This window comes from Cucumis melo, chromosome 8, assembly GCF_025177605.1.
Source record: "Cucumis melo cultivar AY chromosome 8, USDA_Cmelo_AY_1.0, whole genome shotgun sequence".
NCBI lineage: Eukaryota > Viridiplantae > Streptophyta > Magnoliopsida > Cucurbitales > Cucurbitaceae > Cucumis > Cucumis melo.
The window spans coordinates 7,936,028-7,948,188 of record NC_066864.1 but is presented as its reverse complement, the minus strand read 5'-3'; the positions used below and the strand labels follow the sequence as shown (position 1 = coordinate 7,948,188).

Below are 12,161 nucleotides of genomic sequence, written 5' to 3'. Positions count from 1 at the left end.
TCTAAATTACAATTTAAATAAATGTCTCACAAGACAATTTTCAAATTAAGTATTAAATACACTAATTTTCTTTGGTTTAATAATTAAAGGAGTAAAGTATTACACACTATATATATATATATATGGACCTTTAAAATGATTAATTAGGATAATAAAATCAAATTGATAAGTGGAATTAACAGAATGGTTGGATTTTAATGTTATTCTCGAACCTTACTTAATCAAACTTAGTTGAGATAATAACTTTTTGTTTGTTGTAATGATTGTTTTAATTAAATTAACCACAAACTAAATTTCATAGAAATTATGGAATTGAAGAGATAAAAAGGCGAATTGTGTTATTTGGATGCGTGTAAAGAACGGACCATATAAAACGTTTCCCTTGTTGGTCACCCGCTTGGAGAAAGCTTTGATGTATACAACAAAAAGTTTGAAAATTTCTCAAATAGGATAATTCCAAGTAACAAAATGGCCAAATAAATAAATATATAGATGAAGATTTTTAAATACGGTAAAATGACCGAACAAAATTTTCGATATTCTAGACTATCATTTATAAAATCTGAAATTTTACTATATTTTATAAATATTTTAAATTATTTTATCATTTACAATAATTTTTCTTAGTAGAAAGTTACAATAAATTACATTTTCTCCCAGAGAAATTATTATCTTTTGTAAACTTTTTTACTTGTAATTTTGAAACTTAAAACTATAGAAAGAAATTCACTTCTAAATTTCTTACTTTTTTTTTTTTTTTATCTTCTCTTGATTACTTTTTGTATCTTCTCTTAATTAGAAACCAAAATAATTTTAAGAACTAAAAGATAATAGATTTTAGAAACTTATTCGTTTTTTAAATTTAATTTAGAATTTGATATTTCTCTTTTATTTAAGAAAGTTGTAAAAAAGATAAGAAGTTTGAGAGGAAATAAGTTTAATTTTAGAAAATAAAAAATCAAATAGTTTGTCTAATTCAAAATATGATGCAATTATTTTAAATAATAAAAAAAAAATAAGTTAGGAGTATTTTGAAAACTAAAAAAAAACAGATGCATTCATCTTTCAAATTTGGAGACTTGAAAAAAAGGTAATTTCCCTAAAAGATAATTTTGTCACTTGAAATGAAAAATGTGTTTTAAGAATTTATATTCACCAAAAGGGACGCCATTTTGTTCAACAAAACAATAATTTGCTTTATGAAAAGCTATTATTCTCTTCGCCCTATCTCAAACGGAAATCATAATTATTTATTGAATTCATCCTTATTTTTTAAAACTCATTTAATTGTGTTTTAGTAATTCTAAAATTGCTAGTGATAATTGGCCTAGTGATTTTAAAAAGAGAGATTTGGGTACAACTGATTTTTAAATAATTAAATTATGCTTGAAATCAAATTCTTGGAAAAGTAAGTTTTATATATTTAGAATTGATTTTCAACAGTTATGTTGGACTTCAAAACTTAATTTTATTTATTTTATTGTTAAACTCATTTATGCATGGACTCTTTTGTTCCGCTATTTAGAATTTAAGAAGCTTTCACAAATGATTAACCAACCATATTTTACAACAATTTTATTTAAAATTAAAAAAAGTTTTAAAAAATAGCTAATCAACGATATTTTACAACCATTTTAGAAATTGCTTAACAAATATCACTCATCACCGAATTTCTCTGGAAGGTATTGTTTGAAAAAAAATGATTTTGCCCCTATTAAAATCAAAAGAGTCAGAGACACCTTCATTTGAAGGAATAGTATCTTAATTTCTTTGTACACAAACATACAAACATACAGACATACTATCAAAATTAATAAATTTGCTAAATCATATATTAATTGTACATGTTGAACAATTATGGGCTCCACCTTCATTTTCTTAACAATTTTTTTTCTTGTTGTCATTACAATTGCCATAGGACCACATTTCTAATAAGAAACAAAAGAAAAATGTGTAGGGCATCTCCAGAAATAAGAGAAAAATTTAGACCATAAAATATCATAAATTTGGCTTTATATTCGGTATCCTTCCTCTTCCTCTTCCTCTTCCTCTTCCCTTTGTAATTTTATTGTAATATTAACTAAAAGCTCTAAGGCCATCAGGCAACTGAAATGAAAGGTTAAATTTGCTTTTCCTTGTCCCACCTCACCTAATTCAATTGTTTACAAATTACATCATTTACCCACAAAGCCTAACCAGTGTTTTTTAAAGCTCAGTAGAATGTAAACTTCTAAATTTATGGAATAAAGTGTAGTTGAGATTCTAAATGTATGAAGAAGAAAATTTGTATGATGATTTTAGACGGTCAGAAAATTCATGCCACTGCTCCCTTTCCAAATTAGAATCGAGGCTCCAAGGTAAACACACCATCGAGGTGCGTCAGCCTCCCACTCATGCACAATTAAAAAACATCTTATTAATTCTCACCTATGCCATTAGTGTTCACAACTTCACTCATTGCTCCAAATACGTTTTATTATGCTAATGCCAATTAAGATTTTTCCACAACCGTCGAGTTTCTCCAATCAACTTCTAAGATAAAGTGTACTAAATCATACTGAATTGGGGCCACGGTTGTAAAGTTGAAGTCTATGGAGTAAAATCAGCAAATATAATCAACATTTTCTTTGATTGATAATGGGCAATTACTTCCTTCATGACCTCCTCCAACAACCGAAGAAAGCCATTTCAATTGATCAGAAGGCTTGCCTTCATATACTTTGTCTTTGAAGGGCAACAAACAATTCATATGGACAACTAAGGCATATCTTTGTGTGTACCTTCGGCGATTATTTGGAGCGCTAAGTTAATTATTATAGTTACTAGATTATAATAGTTTGTGTTTGAGTTGTAGAGTATTCTAGGATCGAAAATAGTAAACATTGTAACGAAAAACTATAACAAAATGGAATTTTAAATAATACTACTACAAAAAATTGTAGGTTATAAATAGTGATACACATTGCTACTATATCTGGAGCTCCAAACACCTTGTCAAGGTAGGGAAGTCTTAGCTTCAAATCATGTGTTTTAATTGTTTTTTGGCAACCATAAAGGCGAGGAGGAAAAAAAAATCTAAATCACGCACAGGCGTCTCTTAATCCATTCCAAATAGAAGTTCTTTTTAACCTAATAGATGTTAAACTGAGAACTCAGGTCTTAATGATGGAAAAATATGGAAAGGAAAGACTTTGGTGGAAATTTGGAAAGTTTGTTTTGCTGGGTAGTGTGAAGGAGAGCATCATCATCATTACTACTAAATCAAGGATTCGGAGCCACCGAAAGTCAGCTGCCTGTTCTACATAGCAAAGAGGGAAATGCCTCGCATCCTATTTTGTTTGATGATATAAGTCTTTCATTTCCTTCAACCATAGTATATTTTTTGTTAACTTTCTTCTCTCTTTAGTCCAAGGGACCTAAAGAAATATGAAGAAAGTGTGGCTAAGCTCAAGCGATTAGAAATTTTCTTCTACATTGACATGGATTAATATATGGGTCTGAAAAATTCTAGAGATACAATTAATAAACACAACTTTGAATATTTTCCTATGTACTACTATGTACTATAAGTTGGAGGTAGGGTCGAGAGAGCAAATTGACATATGCACAACAAGACCATTAAGAGAAAAGCTGAGTGCCTGCAAAAGGAAGGGACTAATCACACCGCCGGAAACTGCACTAAGAGCATGAATGTGGAAAATATCCGCAAGCAGAAGACAGAATCTAATGATACAATTTGTAGAGAAGAAAAGAACAAGGGGGGAGGGGAGAAGTACCTGCTCTAACTTTGTCCATGTACAGAGCATTGCGAGAAGCTACTAGCGCTTTTGCTCACTGAATGTCTTGCCCTCAAAAAATTCATTCAGCATACGCTCGAGATCCTCCGGTGAATATCTGATGTATTTTTGAGGATTTTTCCCATTCTCAATCATAGGCCTGCTGCACATGTAGTTTACACATAAATACACACAATTTTATACGTTAAGGTTGGATTATTGTAAAGTGAAAGAGTGAGAAACATGCCCGAAACGCTTGATGAAGGATCGGTAGGCAGGCAATAAAACTTCAGCTACTGCCAACCTTAATGACTCCCGCAACTCACTGTCAGGAACTGTCCACTGAGATTGCCGTTGATGAAGCTCTTCAAATTGGATGTTGAAAGTCTTAAACCTATCTTTCACCATAGCTCTTGAAAGTCCACTGCTAGCATCTCCCGAACCACCACCACTACCTGAGGCCTGAACTGTGAGGCACTGCAAAATCTGCAAATAAGAAACAAAAACCTGAGGATGCTAAGCTTACAGAGAAGTTCTTGGTTTTCTTGGAACTTAGATAGCAAATATGGAGAGAAAGCTAATATATTATCCATGATCTTCACATTCCCTAGAAATGTGTAATAATTGGCATTTTAGGTTCCATCTGGACCTTATTAAACGAGACATTGTACAATGACAAATGTGAGTTCTGATCATTATTTCGCCCATCCAAGCGTAAATAAGAGACAATGAGATATCATATTAATGCCCATCCTAGTGTAACTAAGAGACAATGGAACATCATATTAATGCGCTGGCTCCATTTGGCATTCGAAAGGAAAATGAAGAATGTAGAGAAACATTGGCAGATTGGAGCATAGAGACATCAAGACCCTGATGCACGAATCACTTAAAAGTTATGATAGAGTAGCCAATAAGTTCTTTTTTATTAATAAGGATACCAAGACTTTTTATTAAGTAAATAAAAAGGTATGATAGAATAGCCAGTAAGTCCTTAAACAAGAAAAATAAACCAACTTTTTCACCAAATTGGTTCCAAGTTCTTGATGTCATCCTTGACATGAAAAAGATCATACCATACACTTCACAGACAAATTTCCAATATGTCTAGGACTTTCTCTAACATTTGCTCTTAGAATGATCTATTGTCAGCATTAGAAGTGAAAACCAAATGTAAAAGATTGAAAGTAAAATGAATTTCACAAGCAGATTTATTTAGGCAACGGGGTATGATAGTTATGTTCAATACACCAGAGAACATAGATTTCTCTGACTATTTGAACTTTGGGGCAGCAATTTGAGTGTTGAAATAAATTCAATAACCAAAAGATTGAGAGAGAATTCTCTTAGAAAGAATTGAGTGAACCAAACCTTTGCCCAAGAAATCCGCTTGTATTGATTTGCATGCTGCTGCACAACCCTTCGATGTATCTGCACCCAGTCATCACCCAGCAAATCCTTTGCCTCCGATCTGAGAACTCAGTAGAAAAAACCATTACCAATAATAATAAAATAAATCTTAATCTTTTGATGTACAGGCCAAATACACCACAAACCTTCGGACGGATCTCACAATATAGTGAATATTGTTCATAAGAAATAATTGAGTCAGTGCAGGATCCCTATATTGTTTAGATTTCCCATCAAGATTAGTCTGAAGGGCCTGCATGATTCTTGTAGTTACCACTGCTATCTGAGCATCTGGATCACTAGCGTCAAAATCTTGGAATAGCTGCTTCAAAGTAGATTGGTAGCTGTACATTTATGTTGTTTATGAGAAACATAATTTTGTAGCTATAGGGTATAAAATAGAGATAAAAACAACAGACACGTAACTGCCAGGAGATCATGTGAAAAGGCGCCAATCAGAGATAATGAAGGATTTATAAACTATAACATGTATCAAAAACCATTTCTCATGTTCGAAGGACCCAACAACAAGGAGGGTGAAGAAAAAAGAGAAAAAGAGAGCCAGAGAAGCTCCTTTGGTGACCATCTACGAACTAAAACAAAATGTTTCAGAGCAGAAAAATAGGTAATAGTTTGAGCCTCTGAGGTAATGACATCAATTGTAAAGATGATTGAGAAAGAGCATGCGCTTCAAGCAAATTGGAAAATGTATAATGCAGGTGTTGTTGCATGGTATGAGGGATGTGGGCCATAGTTTTAGTGGCGGGAGGCAAATATGACAAGAAATGTTGAAGTGGAAGCAACAGAAAGTATAACTTACTCAAACAGAAACTTGACGTAATTTATCACATAACTAGTCAAGGGATGAACAGTCCCATCCAGAACTGCCGTTTTTGTGGCATCTTTTTCTACGGCTTCTTCAAAATCAACAAAGGTCTCTTGAGCTGTCTCGGCAAGGCGTGTGGTTAAGCTCAATGCAGAATCCCGCATTTCAATACATGCTTTACTTCCAAAAAGTGTTTCAATCTGCTCTTTGCACGCCAACAAAAAGAAAAATGAAATGTAAAAGAGTAGATATTAGCGTTTGCAAGTTGCACTTTTGGAAACGTGTTTTTGGTCTTCTCACAAACAAAAGAATAAGAATCTACAGAATGACATCAATTTGCTGTAGCAAACCCAGTATTTAATAAGCGGGGTACATTCAGATTCCAATAGTTCATTTTAACTTTAAGTTACCAAACCCATAAAAATATGTAATACAACAATCTCAACCATAAAAAAAAAAAAAAAAAAAAAAAAAAAAAAAAAAAAAAGAGTTTATATGCTCAAAAGTGAATCGGCAGTTATACACTTGGGTAAAAGTGTAGTAGACATACAAAAAAAGGAGTAAAATAAATCATCATGCACATCACTAACTAACAGGAGATCCTTATATCACTAAGTTAAGAGTTCCCACTACTAAAGATCAAGATTGGACCCTAATATTCATTGCATTTCTACAGTTTTACTCCCAACTATTACATACATATAAATATATACATGCATAGATATATATCATGTATAGATATATATACATACATGCATATACGTACATACATGCATATATTCACATACATACTTACATATATATACACATAGGTATGCATATATACACTTATATACATACATACATATATATACAGTCTGAAGTAAACAAACCAAATGAGAGGGAAAATGTAAAATGTAAATATAAAGAGGGAACAAGGAAATGGATTTCCAGTGGTCGGAAAAACAAGTAGAATAAAAATAAATAGACGGGAACTTGTTGCTTTGCAGTCTCTTCATTCAAACACGTAGGATAAGTACGTTGTAAGTTGTATCACCAATAATATTGTCTTCCAAATTAAACTTGACAAAAAAGAGGAAGAAAAAGAAGGATAAAGTTGTACCTCAGACTGCAGTTCTCGCATTATTTCATACATGTCTAAAAGAACAAACAATTTTTCTGGAGATCTCTTGCTTCTGGCAATGGCCTCTCCAAAACTTAGTAGCACTGACACACTGTTTGAAGTCACATCAGCGAAGCATTGATCTTGGAGAGAGTCTGCACCGTCAAAAATTTGATCACAGATTTTCCTTTCCCCAGCAAACAGCAATTTGACCTTTTTCAAGCAGAGTAAAAAGTTGGAAAAACAATTAAAATAGGACTGAGAATAGAATGATTAAATAACCACAACCAAATATGACACATCCTTACAGCAATGCGCATGTAATGTATCCAGTTCCCAATCTTAGCTTCAAGAGCCTCCCACTGCATTTTCTGGACATCATCCTTGGTAAGCCTCTCAACACCTAATTTCCTAAGACTCTGTTCTAAAACTGAAGCGCGAGTATCCCTGATATAAAAGAAATATTTTTATTACATTGATCCATGTTTTTGAAGGGCTCAGCTCAACAGAAAGTAACAGTATAAGACAAGTAAGATGCATCATGTTTCAAGCAAACGATCTTTAAACATTTTATCATTCCTTGAACAGCTATTGGCCCATTCATTCTCAACCAGTACTCAAATATCATTACTTTATCTAGAAACAAAAACATGTAAAATACAGAATTTCAAGTTGGTAGTCAGCGACTCAGCAACTTAGCATCATCAAAAAGACCACATAAAATAACATACATAGAAATCTATGAACCTACAACTTGTATATAACAAAAGGAAAAGGAAAGTCTTTTTTAAAAGGGAAAGTTATAGGAGAAACAACCCTCGTATTGAATAAACTAGCATTCAGAATTTTAGCTAGTCAAACACCATCAGAGATGATACCTGTATATTCTAAACAGTTGCTGCTGATGACCAGCCTGAATCATTTGTTGAGCCAAGTCATGCAACAATGGAAGAACCCTGGGCGGAATTAGAGTTGGTGGAATGAAGACGGCAGCTTCTAAGCTTTTGTTGTGATTGTCAGAGTTATTTTTGCTACCACTGTCACCATGGTGTGAAGATGCTGATGATGGACGCAAATTGTTGGGGAGGCAATCAAATAGACGATCAGGTTCCACGGGCTTACTGCAATTGTTAAGAGTCCACGTTCATTGTGCTTGTATATCAAGTAATAGTACAAAGTGGTAAAAAAACTTACATTCAATTAAAAACTGCCTAGCTTTTCTACAAGTCTAATTATGATAGGACGGCAGCAGATCTGAATAACGAACTTTTATAAGCTCTATATAACAGCCTAAAGATGGAATAACATTTTAGAATGTAGGATTGACCAAGGTGACCATGGCAATGAGTCCTTTGTTCATTTATCAAAGGCTCCCTTCCTGGACTCAAGTTTGACTCACAACACGTAGTTGATTTCAGGAAGCTTGGTAACCTCTCCTCCTAATCTAACTTGCCAGAAATTCCACAACTCTAGCAACATTCTCGAGTCTATATTAATTTAATGCCTTGGAACCCCCTACATCATGTCCCACGACTAAGCATTAGGGATTAATTCCCTTTTTCGTCCTTCCTCTCATATGCATTTACTATAGAAGGCCTCATATCTTTATTCTAATAGAAATTATTAAAAACAAACAATTCTACGAAACCACATTTGAGAAAAATAAAGTAGTTATGAAAAATGTTGACCAAGCATAAGTTGACAAGATGATTATTGATTTAAATCAGAACCAAGGATGTTTATAACTTTTTCTCGCAGATGAGCTTTTCAAACCTTAGGCGGAACAAGAATTGCTCTAAGAAAATAAAAGAGGAAGTCTATTGATGAAGTCTTGGAGAAGTTCAAACGAAAGAACTGAAATCTTTATTCCTTTTTATTAAAATCTGAAAAAAGAATAAGAGGAATCTAATTACATTATCTATTCAAATTGGTGATTACTTGAAAATAAAAGATGAGAAAAACTATTTTATTTTTTAAAATAAAAGTTGTTACAACAGCTAAAACCACTCTTATTCTTAAAAAGCAATAAAAATAAAAATAAAAAATAAACCTGTAATTACCTGTAATTTGTTAAAAGCTGTCTGAATTCATCTTCTAGCTTTGAAATTGCTTTAACAAGCAAGTTGCTTGTGTGGATAAGAATAGCTTCGTTACATTTGAAATTTTTGTTCCCAGTAAAGTAGCGATTTGTGCTTCGTAATTGATCAATTGCTTCCAAGTACATCTCTAAGTCCTCATGTGGTCCCCTGAGTATTTTAGCCTCGGCCTATAGTTTTTAATTGAAGTAATGTTATCCTTTAGAGACAGATAGTCATGTTGCATAAACTGAAAAATTTGACGATAATAGTTTTCATAAAAAAATATGGAACCAAAAAAATAGGAACTCTGTGCCACTTACTGACAAATTCTAACACTTTAGTTCTCTGGTCAAACTACCAAAACCACCAACTGTTAACGGTCTTTCTTTCAGAAAAAAATACCATTAAGAAGCACAACCATGTCACAAGAGGGGCATCGCAACAAACAAGTCCTCCAGTTGGTTAAAATAATGCAACAGAGACATGCTTATAACATATATGACATGCAATTTAGCTTAGTTCTACTGCCTAATTTTATATATAGAAATACTATAGAATGCAGTGAATATATGTTTTTCATAGAAACATTTGTAGACACACATGTGAAATAGGTAAGTTTAGCTTAACTCTTTTTGTTTCTAATGATCTGGGATAACTTTTAGTCATAAATAGCCAAAAAACCAGGTGAACATCAGGTTTTAATGACTGTGAAAGGCAATGCACTGCCCAATTTGCAGCTACTTTTTTCTCTGTCAGCTACCACTTGATGCCAACCCATTTTAGTATGATTAGAGAGAAATAGAGCGTGAGAAACAATACTACAATCCAAGACAAAGGTAAATGTGTCGCTCAGTTTGAACAAGAGAAGAATGCACAAGGGTTTCGATTACATTTATTGTGTCCCACCATGTTAACAATAAAGACCAAAAGAAGTTCCAACTATTTTTATCCAAAATGTGCCTCATGTATGTTGGCGATGTTCTGTATTCAAGGTGGCAGGTAATTGTTTTTTTTTATTATTATGTAACAGATATAACTTGTGCTTCCAAGTTGTAGACGTACTGAAACAGAATTCAAGAGTGGTAGAGCGAAGAAAAATGTCCAGATGATGCAAATGGAAACTTTTAAGATTTCAATCACTCGTCAGTCTTACCCAAACAAACAATCTGAGACGCGAAGCTGCCCTGAAATGCTACTACTATAACACCAATTTCACGTAAACTTTCAATACGCAATAATCCACTGAATAAAATAAAAACAAAATCAGCAGAAAACTTATAGTCAATTCGAATGCAATTAGTAGCAAGGCATGAATTACACACACGGCTTGGAGATGATAAGTTCTATTTCAACTTACTACAATTCCTACTGAACGAAACACATATAATATAAACAAGAAGCAGTAAATCAGAAGCCGTGCCTCTTCTTTCCACAAAATAATCAACAAACAAGAAGGTAATAGCTAACAACCTTGCGTGTAAGATCAAACTGAGCCAGCATACTTTCTGCAGCCTTCAATGTCTTGTCAATATTTTCATGCGCCCTCCGAATTGAATGAGTTCTTATCTATCGCATCAAAAACAATAATACAACAGTAAAAACGAAAATACAAACAAAGATATACTTAAAAAAAAACACCAATTGTCCGCTTTCCTCGAAGTCAATCAAAACGTATCAACACATCGTAAAGTAGATCTCACAATTAACGTCAAATACATAGCATGATCATGTCAACAATAGAAATTCACAAACAGTACAAATCACACAAAAAATTCTGAGAACAAATAAAACGAAGTCTAATGAATTGCATTTTGGAAATTCTAGAAAGCTAAGCACCTGAGTAGGGCGCATTGCGGTTTCGAGGGCGGAGAGACGGTAGTCGAAGGAGCCAAGAATGGAGACCATGTTCTCGGTGACATTCTGGCTCTTTTGAAGCGACTCTCGAACAAGTGCGGCTCTCTGGGTGAGAATTTCCATGGCCTGTGGAACTCCCATTGGAGATGGAATGTTTTTTTCCGACCCAATGTGGTATGGTGGTCGGGGAGAGAAGAGCTTGATCAAGAAGAAGCCGATTGATAAACAGAATTTATTCAGCCACGGGATGCTTCTATTGCCTTTTTCCGCCTTTTTCAGGTCTCCCGTCGAAATGCAAAGGCGAAGAAATGAAGTTTGTTATGAAAAAGCTATTCGTTGTCAGAACATGGGCCCCCCCCCCCCTTTATATACCTACGGTTCACCGTAAGTGGGCCCGGTTTGAAACCCGCGAAGTTTATTCGGCGAAAATCGGTTTTTCTTTTTCTTTAATAAAAATAAGAATCGAATTTTCTTTTCCAATGAGTTTTAAAACAAATACATATTGTTATATTTCTTATTTCATCTTTACTCATTTGGTACTTTGTAAATGAGTTACATACACCTCTCTCGACCTTGCCTTCCTTTGTTAACTTATTGTTTATTTTCTAGACATGTTTTTTATCTCAATTTTTTATAACTAAAAAAGCTATTTTGATATGATATTGACGTTGTTGTCTTCTTTAATGGGCTTAAGGGCACTCGTCCAAGACAATCATGATTTTATTGTGCTAGCTCAAGTGTTGGTATATGATGGGTTTTTGTTGACTAATACAGATAAATAATTGTACACTCTTCTTGAAGGTTTCTTGTTGAAGCGTTGGATATACATAAATTGAATGTGTTTGCTAAGACGATGGTGAAGAAGATGCAGATGCGTGTCAACTTTTTTCTTTCTCTCCTCTTAAAGTTCTTTATGTTGAATCTCTTGACTTATCAAAAAGACTTGAAATTGTTGGCTTTCATTATGCTCCAATGATATGCAACGGTGTTTCCAACAAATGGACTAAATGTGTGTTCTTTTTCTAATTAATCTTGTACTTGGATTGATATGATATAATTCTTGAACATGAGATGGAATCTCATATTTCGTATAGTTGATTTGTGTGTTTTTATAT

General features: G+C 33.5%; 1 protein-coding gene across 2 annotated transcripts; it reads right to left on the bottom strand.

Moving 5' to 3' along the window:
- Positions 1 to 3,455: 3,455 nt before the first annotated feature.
- Positions 3,456 to 11,362, bottom strand: LOC103500934 (exocyst complex component EXO70A1). Of its 2 annotated transcripts, none has more exons than XM_008464398.3 (12): positions 11,029 to 11,362; positions 10,663 to 10,758; positions 9,175 to 9,380; positions 7,993 to 8,235; positions 7,423 to 7,561; positions 7,115 to 7,327; positions 6,007 to 6,212; positions 5,333 to 5,530; positions 5,148 to 5,247; positions 4,024 to 4,262; positions 3,777 to 3,936; positions 3,456 to 3,638 (listed from the first exon to the last, which is right to left on the bottom strand). In XM_008464398.3, exons 1-11 carry the CDS (start codon positions 11,185 to 11,187, stop codon positions 3,819 to 3,821), a joined length of 1,917 nt encoding a protein of 638 aa, XP_008462620.1. In that variant the 5' UTR covers positions 11,188 to 11,362; the 3' UTR covers positions 3,456 to 3,638; positions 3,777 to 3,818. The 2 variants fall into 2 exon arrangements, with proteins under 2 accessions (XP_008462620.1, XP_008462619.1); XM_008464397.3 differs by having other exon boundaries at positions 3,777 to 3,939; positions 11,029 to 11,359.
- Positions 11,363 to 12,161: the final 799 nt, after the last annotated feature.